General features: G+C 38.7%; 2 protein-coding genes across 2 annotated transcripts in view; both read left to right on the top strand.

Moving 5' to 3' along the window:
* Positions 1 to 8: 8 nt before the first annotated feature.
* mrpl57 (mitochondrial ribosomal protein L57) lies at positions 9 to 5,131 on the top strand. The gene is made up of 2 exons (XM_075479759.1): positions 9 to 157; positions 4,506 to 5,131. The coding sequence occupies exon 2, from the start codon at positions 4,521 to 4,523 to the stop codon at positions 4,824 to 4,826; it is 306 nt and encodes a 101-aa protein (XP_075335874.1). The 5' UTR covers positions 9 to 157; positions 4,506 to 4,520; the 3' UTR covers positions 4,827 to 5,131.
* Positions 5,132 to 5,219: 88 nt separating this feature from the next.
* kcnh1a (potassium voltage-gated channel, subfamily H (eag-related), member 1a) overlaps positions 5,220 to 20,897 on the top strand; it is a 53,141-nt gene continuing 37,463 nt past the window's right edge. The window contains exons 1-5 of the mRNA XM_075479717.1: positions 5,220 to 7,108; positions 9,393 to 9,419; positions 11,276 to 11,399; positions 18,592 to 18,698; positions 19,078 to 19,206. Coding sequence (XP_075335832.1) covers positions 7,036 to 7,108; positions 9,393 to 9,419; positions 11,276 to 11,399; positions 18,592 to 18,698; positions 19,078 to 19,206 — 460 coding nt within the window. The 5' untranslated portion in view covers positions 5,220 to 7,035. The remainder of the gene's footprint in view (positions 7,109 to 9,392; positions 9,420 to 11,275; positions 11,400 to 18,591; positions 18,699 to 19,077; positions 19,207 to 20,897) is intronic.

The following is a 20,897-nucleotide window of genomic DNA, read 5'->3' as shown; positions in this document are numbered from 1 at the left end:
CCACACTGTACTTAACTTAACCCGGAAATATCGCTACTGACCCCGCTGCTAGCTTTTCTGTCACGTTTGCAGTGTTTGGTTTGCGAACTTCTAAATTATTTCTCGCTTTGTTTTCACCCACCTTCGGAAACTCAGCCGCATTGAACATATTCAAGAGGTGAGCTAAAGCACACATATGTGGCTTCCAGTTTTATTTTTGCGGCAAGTGTCCAATGATCTGTTTTTAATCTGTCCTTGGTCCGGCAGGCTAAGCTAAACAGCTCCACTTTGTATGGTTAATGTTATCAAACGACGTAAACTCTGAGTCTACACACAGACTTCTGTTTGATTCGATTTTTAAAGTTTTTTATTTTTTAAAATCCCACAATAGCAATGAGGTGTTCGCCTTGTAGGCACGGCTCGTGTGTTTCATTGACTGACTTTTGGCTTAACTCTATGCTGTATCACTATCAACTGTTTATTGTCAGGAGAAAGTCCATCGATTTTATTTCTGAAATTTCACGGTGCAGGACGTAAAATAAAAAAAATAAAAATTAGAATTACTACAGCCTCAGATAAACAAAAACGCGCCACATTACAGCGTGTTATTTATTGCAGTGATAGTTTTCTGTATGTTATCAGTTTCTCACATCATAATTTGGTCGGAATTTGGACTAACTTAATTTCTTTTCAATTTAGTTCAAGTTTTATTGATGTAGCATCAAATTACAACAATTGTAATCTCAAAGCAATTCAAAGATACAGTCCAATTCAAGCCAATTATATTCCAATTCATTGTTATTCAAAAATAATAATGATAAATCATATCCAAAGTAGTCTTATTCAAATGATGCAGATTTAAAAAACAAACAAACAAACAAACAAACAAAAAAAAAACATAAATTGGCTCGCTAAAGAAACCAACAAGTTTAATCCAAACTATTCAATCCCCTGTTCTGACAATGCATGAAGCAACAGGGAAGCGGAAAAGAAAAGAGGGGTCAGCAAGCACCATAACAGTAGGCCTGCTGAGAAATAAATTCTTCTTTCCAACGTTGCTTAAGTTAATTGAGATTTGCAGCGTTGGTTTATGCACAGCTCTCTTAAGGTCCCACCACAGTATCACAATCAGGTTGAGGTCTGGACTTTGGCCCATTGGAACACATCTGTCCAAAGGACATTGTTCCCGAAGTCTTGTGGTTTGTTCGAATGTAACTTTACAAATCTTAGCTGTGCTGCCATGGTGTTTTTAGAGAGAAGAGGCTTTCTCCTGCAACCCTCCAAACAAGCCATACGTGTTCAGTCTTTTTCTAATTGGGCTGTCATGAACTTTAACATTTAACATGCTAACTGAGGCCTGGAGAGTCTGAGAGGTTTTTGCAGTTTCTTTGAGCATTGCATGGTCTGACCTTGGGGTGAACTTGCTGTGGTGTTGTGTTAACTCACACCTGGATGCTTCAGGGCAAGCTGACAAAACTTCTGCTTTTATGGATGTGCTCAAATTTGCTGATGATCAATTAATCAGTGCGTTTGATCAGCGGCACCTGGCTGCTACTTGCTCTCTAAATTCTTATGGAACTTACTTCATGTCAAAAATGCACAATGATATATTATGTGTAATTGTTCATCTGAGGTTGTATTTACATCATTTTAAGACCTGTTAAGGACCAGATGATTTATATTATGTCTTGATATGTAAACCTTAGAATTGAAAGGGTGTACTTTTGTTGTATGGCAGTAAAACAGCCTTTAGTAGCTGTCGATGTTTTGAATGTCATTTATACAAATCTGTTAGAGCTGCGTGTTTGTCTTCTAATCTCCTGCCCTTTTCCACAATGACCCATCAAACCATGCACAGAAAAAGTGGTGGTTGATGTCATCTTATTGCTACGCACTGCAGTCACGCCGTTACACCGGTGACTCACCAAGGTACAAGGGGTAAACTGATATCACTGAAAATGGAGTTAACAGCCTCATGAATGAGGCTAAGATTCAAACCAGGATGAACGGGTAGCAGCTTCTTAAAGCTACTTCTCAGTAGGATCTTAAGAATTTAAGACTTGAGTCAAATGTACCTGTGGCTGTAGTCAACATTAAAGGGGAACTGCGGTATTTTCAACATTAAGCCTCTTTTCTGAGTCGTCTGCAATGTTTTAGAACCCCCCTCACCGCTTTTTTGATGTTTACTGCTGTCTCCGGTATTTGCCTAATTTTGATTCTTCTCAACCTGCTTCAGAATGGCAAGTCATATGCATGTCTAGAAAGGTCCGTAAAAGCACCATAAACGTCCGTTTTCAAAATAATCAACTCACCAGAGTGGTTACTGGTGTGCACTGGTAATCCATATCAAATTTCATTGTGAAAAGTTGCTTCTGTCGTGTTTTATTTGACATTTTGTACTGGATGTTCGTTGATATTACTCCGCCACCGCTAAGAAAATAGTGCGAGCATGAACGAGCTGCCAAATAAAACACGACAGAAGCAACTTTTCGCAACGAAATTTGATATGGATTACCAGTGCACACCAGTAACCACTCCGGTGAGTTGATGATTTTGAAAACGGACGTTTATGGTGCTTTTACGGACCTTTCTAGACATGCATATGACTTGCCGTTCTGAAGCAAGTTGAGAAGAATCAAAATTAGGCAAATACCGGAGACAGCTAGCCTGGCTGACACGTCCACAATCTCGATGAGATGGTGGTCTGGGAACTAGGTGTGCATTTTCTCGTATTTGAGGCGTGGTTTACAAATGCCTAGAGCCGTTTATTGGGCGCTACGAATGTCTATCAAATGATGTCAGGTTCTTCCCATGCTGCTTTGCGCGCGATTCATAGCCAATTGTATCACTTATACCAGATGACGACAGAAATTCGACAAGGAAGAAGAAAAAAAATGGAAAATAAAAGTAAACTTGCGCTCTAAGCTACTTAAATTGACAACAAAGTAGGCCTATATGCTAAATTCTACATGAATTTTTATGTTGTAGAGTTGTGAATTTATTTTAATAATGGAGAAATTGAGCAGCCTTGCTTTGTTGTCTACAGTAGTAGATCAACCCTCATCTTACTTTGAAGCTCCCAGAAGTGACGTCGACGCAGCTTTAGCAGCAGAAAAGCTATCAGGCTTGTGTTGATGATAATAATAAACTCCTGGACTATGTACAAACTTCCAAATGCATCGTTTTGTGAGTACAGACCATATTTGTACTACTGTAGAAGTTTGGTGTCATGACATGTGATTTTAGTGTGGTAATTTTGGAGATACTGCCAGGGTCCGTCAGCGCTTGTACTAAGCTATTCGGGATAACTCAGTAACTCAGCTGATGTTCAGCCAATATCGGAAAAACTTCGGGTGGGCTACTTGGCTGGATGTCACGGTTCAAATGACCCTAGGGTGAATCTACTCCGAAACACTTTCTAAGGCTGCATTGAACGGTAACGTTGTGTCCGCTGTCATGTTGGATTAACACTCTACAAGCTTCGGTGTAGCGCATAGACGTCGTCATCGTCTTGCTGCCCCCCCCCTGTTCTGTGATTGGTTCCCAAACTCTGGCAAAAATAAGGGCGGTGGTTTCCAGGCTGTCTTTGCAGTGAGAATGAAATCGAGCGCAAAGCAGCATGGGAATTCCCAGGCTAGGAGACAGCAGTAAACATCAAAAAAGCGGTGAGGGGGGTTCTAAAACATTGCAGACGACTCAGAAAAGAGGCTTAATGTTGAAAATACCGCAGTTCCCCTTTAAGGTTTAGTGTCTATGAGAAGTCCATGCAAAAGGGTTTCACACTGGAAAAACTAAATGGACGTGGTGGGTTAACTTGTGTCATGTGGTGTTGTCCGAGCTTTATTGTGATGAACACATCGTAGTTGCAGGCAGAAATCAGGCTAAAGCACGTGCAGCAAGCCGTACAAGAAGATGTTGTGAAGAACACAAAGTACACAGTAATTAAAACTGACCTCAGGTCAGCTGGCGGCTTGTTCCAGAGAGCTGGACTACAGTAACTGACTTGGATCTAATTCTGGGTTCAGCTGCAAGACTTGCATCTGAGAGGTCTGTAAATGTGCCACTCCTGGTAGTTGTATCAAAATCAAACCTAATTAAGTGGAATCCATTTAGCTTTTTTAATAAGAATCAAAGAGTAAGCCACAGCAGTAAACCATCCACTTTATATTCTGTCTGCCTCCCTTCCATCAAAAGAGCTCTGACTTATTGGGCGTGGATTTGGGACTGTTGAGGGTGTCCTGGGGTTTACCAGCTGGATGTGAGCAGCAGATGGCCTCAGAATTGGAGGGTGGGTCCTTTGTTGATTGGGCTTGATTCAAAGCATCCTACCAATGCTTGTTTGGCTTGAAATCTTTGTTTGCAAGGTTGGTCCAACACCCTATTCTCTTTTTCATGCTTTTTAAGTTGTTCCTGAACAGTTATCGAGGTGTGTGAAAACGCAGTCCCTCTGCTTGCACTGAAGACCTTTTTCTTAGATTAACTGTCGTTTCAGCACTCTCTTATTTTAAATGCTGTTGCATTTCCAGATCTACTTTGCCACCATGTTCCTCACCCTTGCCCTGCTGCGGAAAGGTATCTCTGGGAAGCAGTGGATCGGAAAGTATCGCCGTCCTCGGCCGATTACCTGGCAGATGAAACGCAATATGCTGAAGCATCTGGAGCGTGAGGCTGAGAACGAATACTGGATCAGCCGGCCGTACATGACCGTGGAGCAGGAGCACTCCCACGCCGCAGAGCGCAGAGCCCAAGCCTGGCTTAAGATCAAGGAGTCCAAATTTGCTAATTTTCCTCAGCACAAGCACATAACGGATCACCTGAGTCATCTGAGAATCACCAAGACGTGGTGAAGTCAACAAGAGCAGCGGAATGACATGCAAAGACTGTCTGTATAATGTAACAGTATAATGTGCAGAGAAAGTTCTGTTTTGTTTTGTTTTTTTTCTTCTAATTTATGTTAAGCAGGACATTATATATCATCTGCCATGAAATCTCCACAAAAGACTGTTTAAACCTCTCTGTCTGCGTAAAATTGTTACTTGTTCATGATTCTTATCACAGTAGGTGAATTCATACTGCAAAAGGACTGATTTTTATTTTTTTTTTCCCACAATTGACGTGCAGCATCTGTGGATAAAAACTGCTTAACACTTTATTCGTGCCCTGCTTGTCCTCATTTAAGACTCATTTAACAAAGTACTTTTTCAGCCTCTTAACTGGTCGTAAAAATCTCCTTTATATGATCTACAGAAGTGGGTTCCATGTGGAAAACATTTGAGGAATACTTTAGAATTTCTGGGGTGTTTGGGGCAAAAATGATGCAACTTGGATAAAATGTTAATTTTTATTCGGCGATAGAGGAGTGCATTCAGCGTCTGTTGTGACTCATTAGGAAACTGAAGTATTAAATCCTTTAGAAACCTTTTTAGATGTTCAAAAATCCAGTCAAGGGATACAGTTAGAGGTTTGTGGTATCACTTTGATTTACATATTTGTTCGTAGGGAGCCTTGTGATTTAGCCATGTGTGAGCATATGTATCACAACAACTTATTCCTCAGTATCAGCGTCTCTCTGGTGACTCAATGAAAACTGTCCAAGAATTTGACCCTTTATGAATCCTGTTGTTGCATCTGCAATCTGCTCACATTCGGCATGACACTGCTCTGATAAAGGCAATTTCCGTACTCGTTCTGATGACGGCATTATTAACGAAGAGTCAGCAGGTGAGATATTTTTTTTATTACCTTTTATGGATGGATTGCAGTAAGTTATACAACGTTGAGTAAATGAAGCCAAAGTTATTGTCCCTTAGATGATCTTATGAGCAAAGATCACTAGATTCTGTGCTGATTGCACAGATAAGAAGATCCAAATAAGGCCAGTATCCCTATAAGTCTGCAAATAATTATTGAGGGTTAAAGTGGAACCAACATTTATTGTAGTTTTTAATGTGGCGGTGTCGTTAAACCACGGTGTAGATTCAGATTACTTCATTGTCATGTACACACGAATGTTAGCACGAAATGACTTCCCCTTTGTAATTGGTTGAGCATAACATGGTGATGTTCAGTGATACACCGCTGCACACACTGCTGGTTTACATAGAAGGCACCCAGTCTGATTCAACCACAGGTTGCCTACAGGTGTGAGGAAACCTTTTCTGATACATTTCTTTGTTTCGATTTTTGTACTGTTAATTTTGATTGAAATTATGTTTTAAAAATAAGCTTTTTTTTTAAAAGAAATTATAATTATGTCTGTCGGTCTCTTTCCAAATACTTGAACTTCGGCGTTGGGAATGCCATTGAAAGGCCCGGTTTTCCTTCAGGGATCAAAGAAAATCCACATGGTTCAGTATTACCGCTTCTTTGTCTGTGGTTAATCCATGAAGACCTATTCGGATTCCACCACAGGCTCTACAAACTACTGTTTTTTTTGTTGGATGACACACCTCAGACAGTAGATGCCATCTTACTGTTTTAATGAGCTAAATGTGTTCAGATATTCTCTCTTTTTGGTAGTATAATGTCCCTTTCTAAACGTTTCCCTCTTTTATTGATTTTGAAGTTGGTTTACATCTTTTTCTGGTCAATTTGTTGTGCCCATGTTATAAATTTCCCAATGAGAAACATTAAGAGTCCCCTTTAAAGGTCCAGGGGGGCTCCAATCCACTTCTGCTTACGGGCCTGTGGGTAAATGTGCTTAGCTCAACTGCTAAAGTTCAGGAGAAAGTCTGTGTTGTTCCGCACACGATGCCGTCCGGCAGGTGGAGCTCCAGGCCTTGGTAAGAGCCACGGCCCCTCCTGTGCGGTGCGGTGCGGTGTGCTGGGCTGCGCTCCGCTCCGGTGTTGTTTTCTGTTTCTGGATGATGAGGTGCGTGAGGAGCCAACGCAGCGCACCGCACTGGACTGAGGAGGCGGCTAAGGAGCAGACCAGACCAGACACCCAGCCCCAATCCACGAAACCCACGCAGCTTCTCAGAGCCGGATACACCATGAAGACCAGCGGCAAACTGAGGAGAAAAGGTTCATCTGCTGACAACTGAGTGAAGCGGCAGGATGGCAGGGGGTCGGAGGGGACTTGTGGCCCCCCAGAATACTTTTTTGGAGAATATTGTCAGGAGGTCGAATGGTAAGGTTGACTGTTATTTTTGGTACGCTGAGTGTCGCTAGTATTAGAAACTAAACGCATTAATTGACAGCGTCGAGGCCAATAAACTAATTAAAGAAAATTAAGAAAGAAGGAGGCTCATTGGTGCAAGAGAACCCTTACCTTTGCGCGCATTAAGAAGTTACATGTATGTTGAAGTGCTCAAACATTTGGTTTTGAAATATGCACGTAAGGGTGGACCCAATAAATCTAATTCATGCAGATCTAAACGTTTTTACCAGTGTAATTGGATATTTAAAGCATCCGCTCCCTTTTGGGACTCACTGCAGTAAGGAGAGGGGAACGACAGCAGGTCAATGCAATCGTTAAATTGATTACATAAGACCACCGAAAGTCTCCGCCGAGAAATTACATGGACCAGAAAGAAGAGTTCTTTCTAAGTAAGGCTTAAACATCCCGATTTGGAAACTTACAGCTGCAGACTTTAGTGAGAGATCAGTCTATTATCTAGTGTGAAGACCATGGTTTTCTTATTAATTCAATTATAAATTGAACTGTTAAGCTTCAGTTTAAAATGCCTGTGATTATAAATAAGATTTGATGTCAATAAAAACTCATTCAGTGCACTGCATACCTTTTTTTTTTTTTTTTTTCATTTTATGAGTGAAAGCACAATACAACTTTATATTTCTGTGCAAGCACGATTTGAAAGATAAAATAGGTTGAAATGAATGAATCCTTGTCAAAGCATTCACCTTACAGGTTAATTCATAAAAGGAAAAAAAAAAAGCATTTATTGAGACAAAATGGATTAACAAAGCCAAGCAAGATGTGGAAGGAATAAGCCACATTTTACAACGGAAAGCTTTTACACTCTCTGTGGTCATCGTTAGGCCTTTTTGTGCTTTTAGTTTGAGCCTTTTCTTATATGAAGTGATGGAAAGTTCATCAACTGCGGGTGAAACTGAGCCAGTGGACTCTGTGAGGTATTTTTCATGTTTGGAAGGAATAAACGGCACTTTGTTGGTGCTTGTTCCAAATTTGGTGCCATAAATACTAGACATGTACAATTTACATGTCTTAAGCTATAACGACCACCTTTTCAATGAGGTTTTTATATTGTGGTATAGTTGATAATTGGTGCCTCAGTATGTGTAAAAACACCTTCACTGACAGTATCCCCCTGCTTTGCATTTTGACATTAAAATGTGACAAAAAGGGAAAATATTACTCAGAAAAGGTCAGCGTTGATATTCAGAACTATACCGTCTTTCCAATCATCTGAATCTGAGATATTGAATAAAAGAAGTCAACCCCTAACAAACAAAATAGTTTTTCTTGTGACCTTGGGTGGTTCATGGATTAGTAAGCAGTTTATCTCTCCCAAGCTTGAAACAAAACAGATGAGACTTTAATCTGAGCTGAGACACAGTGTTGGGGGGGGGGGGGGGGGGGGAGTCATTCATAAACAATAAAAATAATAGTTTCATACACCATCCATTCACTGTTAAATAACCAACTACATTTAGTCAGAACTCAAAATTGGTCTTTAAATTCAACGTTCCTGTGCAGTAGTTTCTCTGCTACCATTGACAGGGCAAGCACAGGTCTTTGTTGACGTAACACACTTTTCTCTCTTATCTAAACCTTTTATCAACCCTTTTCTCTGCAGATATTTTAACGTGCTATATCAAGAAATGAACAAATGATGGTTATGTTCTAATGCCACGGACTTTACAACCTTGCATCAAATGTTTGATGTATGTGAAATGAGAACGATTTGGAACACTTAACTGACATTGAAGATGGTCTGAAATGTGTCTCAAAAATAAAGCTTATATCAGTGTGTTGAGCAGGCTCATGTGCAGTGAATGGGGGTCTTTTGTTGCAGTTGGACACATGAATTGAGAGTTCACAAATTTCTCCCACAAGACTAGTTTGTTTAACTTACTAACTTGTTTTTGTACTATCTTTTAAGAACTTTGGTTTCGACTTTGTTTTCGGTCAATAATTGGCAACGTTTGAATGACAAAACAAGTTGGTTAGGGTCACAAACGTTTGATCAGACTGAACACTCAGTCACACAATATATGATGGCTAACAACTGTGTAAGTCAATTTAAAGGGATTCTAACATTTGATACAGGTGCTTGATAAATGTGTATTTATTTGAACCATGAACTGTTCAGGTTAAAGTCACACAGCTGTGTCTCTTTTGGTTGACATAAGCCATCTTCTTTGTCTGACATTCAGCACACGTTTCTCCCTGTAATCTGTTAATCTTCTTTTCTTTTCAAAAATTTCAGTTTGGACACTGTCACATAAGCAGACAGGTATACTATGAAGTTTAATTTGGCTTGCTGCTTTTGTTTTCTTTACAGCGTCTCCCTCTTTGTGATGTTCTGTACCAAATGCTGTTAATTTCCGAAGCACTTTTGGATTTTTATACTGCTCATTAATTATTTGCTGCAATACAGAAATAAGTTAACAGATCCAGGGCTAACAGTCACAGAGCTTTTTGTCTTTTACAGAGCTTTGCATCCTCTCTCTCATAAGATTACCGTGCATGTGAACATTGTATACAATAATGTATTGGCATGGAGCGTCTTGTGCATCATATTTTGTCATTTGTCATGCTTTTAGTCGTCGTTTTGTCTTGATCTGACTAAAGAAAGGATATGTATGTGCTTGTGTCTTTTCCATGTGTTTTTCTGTCTGTATTTTGTGGTAAAGTGTTTACTTCTCCTGCTCTTTCACCATTGCATTGTCACAATTGTGTGCTATGATTTAGTGTTTTTAGCTCTTGTTACTATTGTCTCATTTAAAACCATTATGCCTACTATGTTCTGAACATTGACAAAATTATGCAGATGTATTTGAGATGCTTTAAAACAACCTTTTTAAAGTATTTCTAAATCATGTTGGAACAAAAAACAACCCTTTAGCATCATCAAAATAGTGCTTTTCTTTATCCAAGCTGAATAATAGCACTTGTCTTTTGCTTATTTAATAGTTTTTGCACACTTATTCAAATATACTTAGTCAAATTTTAATTGAAAAATAAACAGTATTTTCAAAAATGACGAAAGAGCTGTGATGCATGTCCCCATCTTTAATTTTATTTAATCAAAAAATTTGAAACAAATATTATACATGCACATTTGTTTCATTCATCCTTTTTCTTTTAGCATTTGCATGTTTTACTAATCATTTAAGTACAAAAAAAGTCAGTTGTGATAAACAAAAAATAACAATTTTATCATGACGAGTTGAATTAATTACATTGAATAAAAACATGAATGATATAACTGTTGACAAGTTTGAAAACTCAAGAGGAAAGAAGAGCAAGCCATTAAAATGTGAATGCAACTGCAATTATTTAGGTTTATTAACTTTTTTATCACAAATATATTTGGTTTGGAGGCCTTGCTAACATATATATAAATATAGATATACAGTATATTGGTGGGAAATTGAAATACTCACTGTTATTACCCATAATACCTGTGAAATGACTATTGAGGATAGTTACAAACTCTCATATATAAGCAACACAAAAAAAAGAGCATAAGCTGTTCTAGTGCTGCCAATAGGCCAACACAAATTAGAACAAAGAAAGTAAAGGAAGATATTTTAGTGTTAACTTTGTAAGCGCAGAGTTTGTGTTTAGGCTAAATCTGTATACTTGCTCTGTGTGGAGTCTGAAATGAGTCGCAGACAATAATGAAAATTGTTTAAGTCTGTGCTGGCATTTCTCCATCTTTTTTATGATGAGATAAACATTACTTCATAATGTCTCCTCTTCATGGGACAAGTTATTTAATCACTGAATAAGCTATTGATATCTAAGTCATATTTAGTGGTCTATTACGTTGGATTATCTTATAGTCACAATTTATGAATTGTATTCAGAGTTATTTCACTTTACATCAATGGATAATTTTTAAATAAAAATTTTCAAATTTAGATTCTTAAAAAGTCTATTTTAAATCAGTTCTTGATCAAACGTATGTTTTTCTCTGAATAATTTCCAAAAATACTTGAGTTGCAGATCCACCAAATGATTAACCTGTAAGTCCTTAACCTTTTCCCAAGTTAAACTAGGAATTTGTATATACATTTTTCTTTTAGTAAATGCTGTAAACACACAAGTCAGTTTCCCCTGTATTTCCTCTTTTCACCAACACAGACACCAACTTTGTCCTGGGAAATGCACAGATTGTGGACTGGCCCATCGTCTACAGCAATGATGGTTTCTGCAAGTTGTCGGGGTACCATAGAGCTGAAGTGATGCAGAAAAGCAGCACCTGCAGGTAGGCAAGAGGGCTGTGTGCTATCGTCCTGATAAGTCACCGTGTTCAAGCTCTCACGTTCAAATTCACGGCTGTGAACTCAGGAACATGTTGAATGCATTTTTGTTGTTTACTTGAACCAAAAAACTTCTTCATTCAGAAGATTTGACTAAAAGCCAAATTACTCTGACAAATATTTTGCATTTAGATGTACCAGAGTAGCCAGTCACATCACAAAAACGTCTTGTGGTTGGAGCTGTCTTTTAATGGGGAGGAGGTTCATCTTAGCTGGCAATACTGAAGTAATTATTCAGCACCTGCTGTTACACTGCTCAATAATGAGAGCCTTTTTTTTTTTTTTTTTTACAAGGTTTGATCTAATCAAGTAAGTTTAAATGTCTGCTGTAAAAGTAGTGTGAAGCTCTCACTTGGATGTGATAGGAGGCCAGTAATGGACTGGTATAGTTTTCTCAGTGCCGATAGCTGCACCTGTTACGATGTTTCCTGCTCGGAAGCAGGGGTGTGCTCTGTCTGCTCTTCGGTCTGCAAGGTTTACACAGCTCACAGTGATATGAAGGGAGGCAAAAATAGCGCCAAGCGATTGTGAGCTGACTTTTTTTGCTGAACGATTTTGTGACGCAAATGTACTACTCTTTTGAATGCATATTGTTTTGAGAAGCAAGACACTTTATTTTTTAAGGCCCAGCCAACTAGCCGGACTACCTTCGTCAACCCCAAAACTCAGCTGAAACTCGGCTCACAGGACGCAGCAGGGGGTAAGAAAATGTTCATAAATGATATTGCTAATATGGGATGTCATACAGCTTCATGTCAAAAGAGGCGAACTATCCCTTTAAGGAAGGTAAACACAAGAACTGGGCTGGAAATCAATGGCAACGGGTCTTATGGAGTGATGAGTCCTTTCCATTTTGACGGAGACTGTAGGAGCTTCATATCCCAACAGCTTTGCATTGTGTTCAGCAGGAAGACATGAAAACTTAATGATGTTCTTCTTTGGTCTCCAGCACAAAACACACTGAAAGAGCCAGGAGGACTCTAACTTGTGTTACTTGATGCCACCAAAGTTGCCTTGGTTTTGGTCCTGAGTAGACTTAAAAGGCAGCTCGGCCTTGGAGGCAGAGCTGAAGCACATCAGAGAGGGACCTGCAAGTTGTGTTTGTTCAAATTTTCAATTTTTATCACTTTTTTCTCAATGTTACCAGGCCCTGCTTTGATGCATTAGTAGTACAGCAAAAAAACGTTAACTATTATTTATATTAATTGGAAGATATCACTAAATAACATGATATGCATGTCATTGTAGCAGTAGAAGAACAGTTCATGTATCATCTTCTGGGAAGTACATGGCAATTCCTCTAGTAGTTGCTAAGATATTTTTTGTGTGGGCTTAACAACCAATTGACTCTGCCATCATCTGAGTCATGTTACTAGCAGGACTTAAGGACTGAGCTATGCCAAACCCCTAAGTTGTTCATTTATCAGTCATCATCTCAATCATTAAAGCAATACTATGTAACATTTCTACCTTAAAATAACAGCTTGAAAAAAAATGTGCGGCTAGAATGAGTTTTAATATTACGATTGGCCTGTCTCCTATGCCCTTCGGGGGTCTGAGTTGGAAAAACTGCGCTATGTAACTTTGCTGGACCGGCCCGGGAGCTGAGCGGAAGTACTTCGACTTGCTTTCTGGCACACCTACCGCAAAAACAAATAGACCCCTCTCACGCTCCCAGGTACATTTGATTACTCTTACCTTCTCGGTCGACATAGCTTGCACCTTCTGACTCCTCGCCGGTTCGTCAACAAACCTGAAACGTGAAAGTGAAAGGGTGTTGTATTTACAACAGTGTAACCGTACATTACCTCCAAGCCTGTAGGGGGAGCTCCAGAGTGGGCTTTTTGAGAAGTTACATTGTAGTGCTTTAAATAGCCAATTATTAAGTCTGGAGTTCACAGTAATGACTTTAATGATGATGTGGGCTCAGGAGTCAACCTGACAGTATGAGGGGCCTTTCTTTATTTTAGAGCTTAAAAGTGAAACTGAAAGAAAATACCACTTATGTAAAGCTGATATAGTATGCTATCTCCACATATAGACTGTCCGGTAGGCGTTTTCCTTTCACGGAGCCAGAAACAAGATATATATAAATCACAAATCTGTGCCGTAATCTGGTTGTAACATCTGAAACAGCTTCTGCATCACTTAAACCTGTGGGCATGCAGCAATTTCCGTGTGCTCTCTCTAAAACAGTACACATAAAGAAATAAAAGCTCGTTCAAATGAGAAGCAGTCTTTTTAGCAAACAATCTCTGAACTTGTGCCTGTAATAGGCAAGTCAGCAGCCACCACATAAATAGGATCGTAGTGAAACAGTTGGTGCTGCCAGATTCGAAATCCGTGGGAGATGTCATCTGTCGTTGGAGATGTTGTTTGTCACAGCCAGCACTGCAGCTATTACTGATTTAGACCTGGAGGCCCCTAAACATAAGCTTCAGAACACTTGCCAGTACAAATATTGAAGTGAGCCTTAGATGCTTTGTTTTAGGTTTATTTTCAGATTTTTAGAGGGAGTCGAGCCTTGCGCTGTTAAGAAGAGGGAAAACAGACCTCCTGACTGAATTGGAGCACTGATGGAGAGCATTTTGCCAACACTTTAAAATCCAGCTCAGAAAGGAGTGAGCAGGGCATTGATACTACGAACGGGGAACTGATTAATCATTAATGATTAGTTCCTGCAAAGCACAATTTGAGGTCTGTGCAGAAGATAATGATGAGTTACCAAAGAACAGACAGGGTTATACTGGATTCATTACTAATGATTTAATCATCAGTGACACTTCATACTGAGTATGTTACGGACAAGCCTCCGACAAAGGAGAGCACAAAATTAGTTGCTAAAGATTACTGATAAATGAGGAATGAGTATTTTTTTTCAGTTTGTGGTATTTGGCTGTTGAATCAGGATTATGTGGGTGCAAAAATAACAAGTATGTATGTGTGAATATAAATTAGGTTGATTAATAACATAAATTATTCAGAAAATAGAGGAATGTATTTTTAAAGGGAGAAATACGAAATACATGTATGTAGAAGTGCACATATGGATAAATTAAGAAATGTAAAAGTATCTAAACAGAGAGAAATGTCAGTAAAATTAGTATGACATTGTTTGTTGATTCATTTACTTGTTTTTGTATTTATTTATTTACAAATGTATACATAAGTCATTTTTGTCCTCCACAGGATTGATTAGTAACAAACTTATAAACACACTGATAATTGCATAGATCATAGTCCTTGTCATGTTAGAAGTTATTCAGGAACTGCTAATTAATAAACAAGACCAGTGTTTTAGGGATGTAAATTGTCTTATTTAAACTTTTTTAATATTTATAATTGCACCAGAAATGTTAGTTAATGACAGCGCCGGAAAGAATTGGGCATTCAGAGAGTTCACAAGCCTTTGTAGATTCTACTAGAAGCACTTCTTGGACACCAGAATCCATTACAGTGATATATAGCCTGCACCAAATTATTCCACGAATAAGCGCCTTTTATCATGAATACAAACGTGTTCCCCATTACCAGTCAAAGACACGCAACAAAGAAATTCCATATTTTATACAGACTTAAAATCCACAGGGGTAAAACACAGACCATCAGCTCAACAGTAAATTTACCTCATGTTTAATTAGTAACCCATTCACTTCAGATGGTTGAATCAGCTGTCACGCTGGCACAGCAGAGTTCAACTTTTAATATAACAACTTTTTCTACTAATATATCCTGTAAAAATGCAAACGTGCATCTTCAAATTGTGCATTTTAAAGTTTTTACCAGGAAAGAAACTCTCATGCCTTCACAGTTATTGGGCATAGGACCCTTCATATTTTTCTTTTGGGGACTTTTGGTGGTGCTCTGCCACGTCTAAGCAGAATCTATAGGATGATAGCTGATTTAGTTCATAATATGTCTTGTAACACGTAAAAAAACCCATCTTATGGACATGTTCAAAAGGTTAAAAAGTTGATTTTGTTGCCAAGGGAGACTTTTTTCCTTCCAAACATACTGTTCATCATTAAACTCATCTAATGAAGCAATGTTCATTACACGTGAACATGCTACATGTTCAAGAGCATCTGATTGGTTGAGCTCAGTACTCCAGATGACGTAGGGCGATTTAAAAGATCCATTAGAAGGGCTGATGCCAGATGACGAAGACCCTTAAAAACCAACTGAGTGAAGCCAACACTCAGCAAGGTTACAAGCACAGCTGAGTAGAGCCATGCGCACAGTTTGACCTGGCCGTTTAAAGTGGAAATACTTGGCTTGAGATACAGAGTTCAAAGAAATGATGATACACCTCAGACCTAAACACTGAAGATACATCTCCATCACTGTCATATTCTGTGATCCCAAAACTTATTTGTTTAATCTGATTCTTCCATGTACCCACAAAGGTAGATTTTTGATGCGATACCTAATTTGCAGCATTTTTAACATTCTATTAGTTTTTGTTACCTACCTTTTCACAAGGTAAAACAACCCGCTTTCATTCCTCTTCAAACATCTCTCCATACCTTTAATCATCATGGTCTTTGAGCTCTGTTTAGTTTCTGTCTGAAACCATCTTCGTGAGTCTATCTAGTTATGAGGCTATAAAACATTCTCTCAGTGTGGATGTTGGATGTTTTTTGAGGATGACGAAAGCATGAAATGTATATGTATTCCCCCAGAGTTTAACCACTGAGCCGCTTTTGGTGTAGATATGCGCCAATCAAAGATGTTTTTTTTTCTATCTTAACTGCTGCGTTAACTGCGTTGCTTCATTTATGTCCAGAATGCTATTTGTCTGTGTTGGATCTTGTAAACATAGTAGAAAACCAGGGGGAATTTTCCCACGTGGCAAGAAAGTAATTTAAAAAAATGCCCTGATTTCTTTTTTTTCTTTGAAGAAAGTTGTGCTCCTCCTGGCTTAGAGAATAGAAGAAGAGCAAGGGAAGACATTCATCAGTGATATTACATCAAGCACTAGTCGGAAAACTCTCTGCAGAGTCAGACTGTCTCATTAAATATAGCCCTCCTTTTGTATTTCATAACAAACTCAGGGTTATTTTTAGATCATGCTGGAACGGCTGCTGCTGAGGGTGGCAGTAACACATAAAGTGAGATGAATGCCTCTGCAGCGTGGTTAAAGGTGTTCATGGTTGCTTGACCAATCTTCAGGTTTAATTTGTTTTTGAGGGGTACTTTGCATTTGGCCAATTATAGCCGGGCTTCATTTGTCTTTTTATGCTTTCGGGGTACATTTCAACGAGTTTTAATCTAATGCTGTTCTATATTTAATACAGCAGAGTCTCCGCAGTTTTAGTCGTAAATCTTGATAAATGCGCTTTATTCTTCTGTGCCAGCGTCAGCCGTGACTGATGACATTCGTCCAATGCTCGTAAATACGATATCTCAGAAACACCTTGAGGGGATTCCTTCAAATTTTGCATCCACATGGATTAGAAGCTCAACTGATCATAAAAATCACGATAACGTATCCTCATGAAACATGTTTTTTGTCATAAATCATAAGAACACGGAAACAGAAGAGAAGACAGTGCAACTCTATCTCATGGCAAAACTTGAAATAGTCACAAAAGCTTAATTTTGTTGATTTGTATCCACAGACCTGATTTTCTCTGTTTTTTTTTTGTGTTATTCCATAGAGGAACACATTGTTACAGCCTTTCATCAAGTAGTCACAAATTGCCTTTTGCTTAACCATTTAAGAGACAAAAAAATTTTTCTAACTTTTTTGCACCAATGAAAAGAATATCTCACCTGAAAGCGCACCAGTTAGCACCAAGGCCAAAACAAAAGTTTGTCTTGCATAACAGGTGCTGTCCTCTGGCTTTTTGCTGTGCCAAGTCATCTGATCAGATTCAGCTTGCAGGCTTCCGTCACTCCGTTATAGCTCTTTTCTGAACCACGCTTTTGCTGTCGTACTCTAATTTTTGTCAGTTTTTCCGTGTTGCTGCATAGATCTACACGTCTGTAACTACATGTCTGTGTTGTCCTAATGTGGTTGCATTTATTTTATATATGGTAGTTACACCTTTGACTGGTGCAGAAATGATCATAAAGTCTGGTGGCCTCTGCTGGAGCGTGCATCCATGAGGTTCATGCAGGCACAATTCATCATGTCATGTTTACGATCAAAAAGAACATTAGTGCCGCAAGAAAGAGCTGAACTCACTTATACTCGTCAGTTGAAAACGGCTTTGTTTGGTTAAAAATTCACTGAAAATATGAAAGGCACTCATGAAAACACTATTTTTAATGTGTTCAAACAGTGTATAGACTGTCATTAAATATGTTTTCATCTGTTGTGCTGCTCCATCATCATTCAGTATTTACTAATACATATATTCTTATTATTTTATATTTAACATTTTTATTTTATTATTATTATATTTTTTGTTTTATTGGACCAAACAGACCAGGCCAAATTCCTTATGATGTGAAAATTACTTGGCAATAAAATCTTTTCTGATTCTGATGCAGAGCTGTTGGTTCTGTTTTCTTCGCGATCGTCTTTTGTAGACGTCAGATGGCGTTTAAATGGATGTTGCATTCATTTACCCCCCACTGAAAGTTCAGGCGGGGGTACTCGGTAGCACTCAGATGCATTTTGTAATGATTAGCCATTGATCACTTGGCCACTGCTGCGTCATTCGCTTTATTTGTTGAGTGAAATGTGAAGCGGCAAATGTTAAGAGGAAGGCAGTGATAGTAGTCTTGATATTGTGATGGGCATGGCCCACTTTGATCATCTTACATTGTTTATGCCTCTGCTGGGTCTTGTGCATGATGCCACTTGTGTTCACTCTTACTGCCAAAAACAAAAATGCAAATGCAAAATGTATGTTTGTAGCTGAGACATTTTGGAGTTAACAAAAGTGGGTCAAGGGAGACTAATGATGGGCTAATAAAGGTGCTCATTTGGAAATCAAGATGTATGGTGCATGCATGGTCACGCTGACGATCTGGGGGCGGTGGTAGATGTCACAACTACCATTTCACGACACTCTGAGTCACCCTGTTTAAGTTAAAGAAGCAGAAAAAAAAAGAAAAAGAGGAAGAGCTGTTCAGAAATTCAAAGCTCCATTGAAAATTCTAATTCTCTCCATTTCTCTTTTTCAGCTTCATGTATGGAGAGCTCACTGACAAGGACACAACGGAAAAAGTGCGACTAACGTTTGAAAATTATGAGATGAACTCGTTTGAAATACTGATGTACAAGAAGAACAGTAAGTAGCAACGCCACAAGCAAAGACAGAGAAAAATGTGAACTTCCACCCTCTTGTAATGCAAATATATTCAGTCTCTAACAAAGAGCAGAGTTCAAAGGCAGCCCAGAACATTTCTACCTCTGTAGAAATGCGCTAATTGGTTGACATCCAGACCAGAGGAACCTTCCTAAGAAAAATATGATTGTTTTGTTTCCACTTGCAGGTGTAACTTCCCTGTGCTTGCACCTGTGCATGGAAAATATGGAAAGTTGAAAAACCGCAGAACATTTCAGTTTCTACCCTGCAATCAAGATTTCTGCTATCTGTGCACTCGCAGCCATTTCCTCTTAAATTAGGCAGATGTTGCAGCTAAATGTGTTGTTCTGTGTTCTTTCAGGAACGCCCGTTTGGTTTTTTGTGAAGATTGCTCCCATTCGAAATGAACAAGAGAAAGTGGTCCTGTTCCTTTGCACATTTAGCGACATCACAGCCTTTAAACAGCCCATTGAAGACGATTCATCTAAAGGTGAGAGTCGACAAATGCAGTTTGTTTAACTTCATGCCTTTCATAACACAAGCTGTCAACTTCAGAGTGATTTAAGTTGAGAAAATGAATTTACATCCGTACTTTAGCATCAGATGGCTCAGGAAAATCCAGTTGCATGTGTTTTTTTCACAATGCGTAACAGACTTCTGTGATGTACAATGTATCATCCTGAGGCACAGGTAAAATTAGTTTGCCAACCACCACCATTCAACCCTTTGCATTGTAATTTCTGCTCTGGCAAGTACTCAGTCAGTCAAACATGCACCTCATCATGACAGTTATCAGGACACGGCATAATGTATTCTGAAGGCCGCATAACTAAAATAGAATATGAATTAGAGGAGGAGAGTAACGACAAAACAAGAAAAACAAGATGTTTAGTTACCATGCGACTTGAGATTATAGTTCGGGCTTTATCAACATCAGGCAGGACCCTGTTAAAGGCAACAGTTCAGACATTACATTTGGGACATGGCCTGCAGGCAACAATAACAAGCATGGCTTTGTACTGCCTGACTATAGAGAGTGTAGGCTGTAGATAACCAAAAAAAAGGGCAGAAGCCCAACCAGGTTGAGCCTGTTAGTGGCATGAGTCTTTTGTTCATGTAACATTTGCACAGCATATATCAGCAAATTAAAGTTAAAAGGATGTTTTCCTACAAAGGATAGGGGAAGTAGTCCCACATCTGACTGTACACTAACAATGACTGTTTGTTTGTTTGTTTGTTTTCTGCATAATCAGACTCATTCTTTACTCATTCTCACTCGCAACTTACTGTGCCTGCTTTTCTGGCCTTGTAGGAACACCAGAAACGAGCTGTAAACACAATGTTGACGTGTTAACACTTAGCAAACATTTACCTTTTTTGCAGATCCAGCAGACTGGGCAACAATGTCATGAATTCACATCTTCATCCACCAGATGAATATAAATCCTATAATCACTCCACTTTCATCTCTCTTTTTAAAATGAATCTGCTTTCCAATACTTAGTTGTGCGCATCACTGTCCTTGGCTCAAGATGTGTCCCCTAAATGTCTCTGTTTTAACGCTGAATTATAAACGAATGATATTTCACATGAAAGTAAGGGATAAATTATTAATGTCTCAACTGCATTAATAATAACTACTCAGTACATGTTTATCTCCATTGGTCTAAATGAATAAGTATATATGTATATGTATTCAACTAAAGTGATACTTGCACTCGAATATTTCCATTTAACACTTTAAACTTTACAGAGAAATATTGTACTTTCGACTTGACAACTTTTAGCTGAAAATTTTAGTCATGAAATGCATTTATGATCATGGTTTTATACAATTACTCTCTGATGCTTCAGTATTTTTAATCTAAATATTTGATATAGTCATGTGTTTATTAGATCAGTACATTTATTTTAGAACTGCTGTTACTTATGTTAATTTGTGCACAGGGGAGCAAACTCCAAAATCTCAAACCTGGAAAATGTCATCGAGGTTTGGCAACCAGTAGATATTGTGACTTTTATACTGCATCAGTTTTGTATCAGATAGTTATTTACTCATTTCTCACCATGGCTACTGGTCAATACTGGCAGTAGCGACATGAGGCTTGTTGGATGGCTTGCTGCTGGGCATTACTTGTTAGTGATAAAAAATTTTATTATTCATCATAAGCAAAGATTTAA

The sequence above is a fragment of the Odontesthes bonariensis genome, chromosome 2 (assembly GCF_027942865.1).
Source record: "Odontesthes bonariensis isolate fOdoBon6 chromosome 2, fOdoBon6.hap1, whole genome shotgun sequence".
Lineage (NCBI taxonomy): Eukaryota > Metazoa > Chordata > Actinopteri > Atheriniformes > Atherinopsidae > Odontesthes > Odontesthes bonariensis.
Note: the sequence above shows the minus strand (reverse complement) of the source record. Positions and strands in the feature narration are given on the sequence as shown.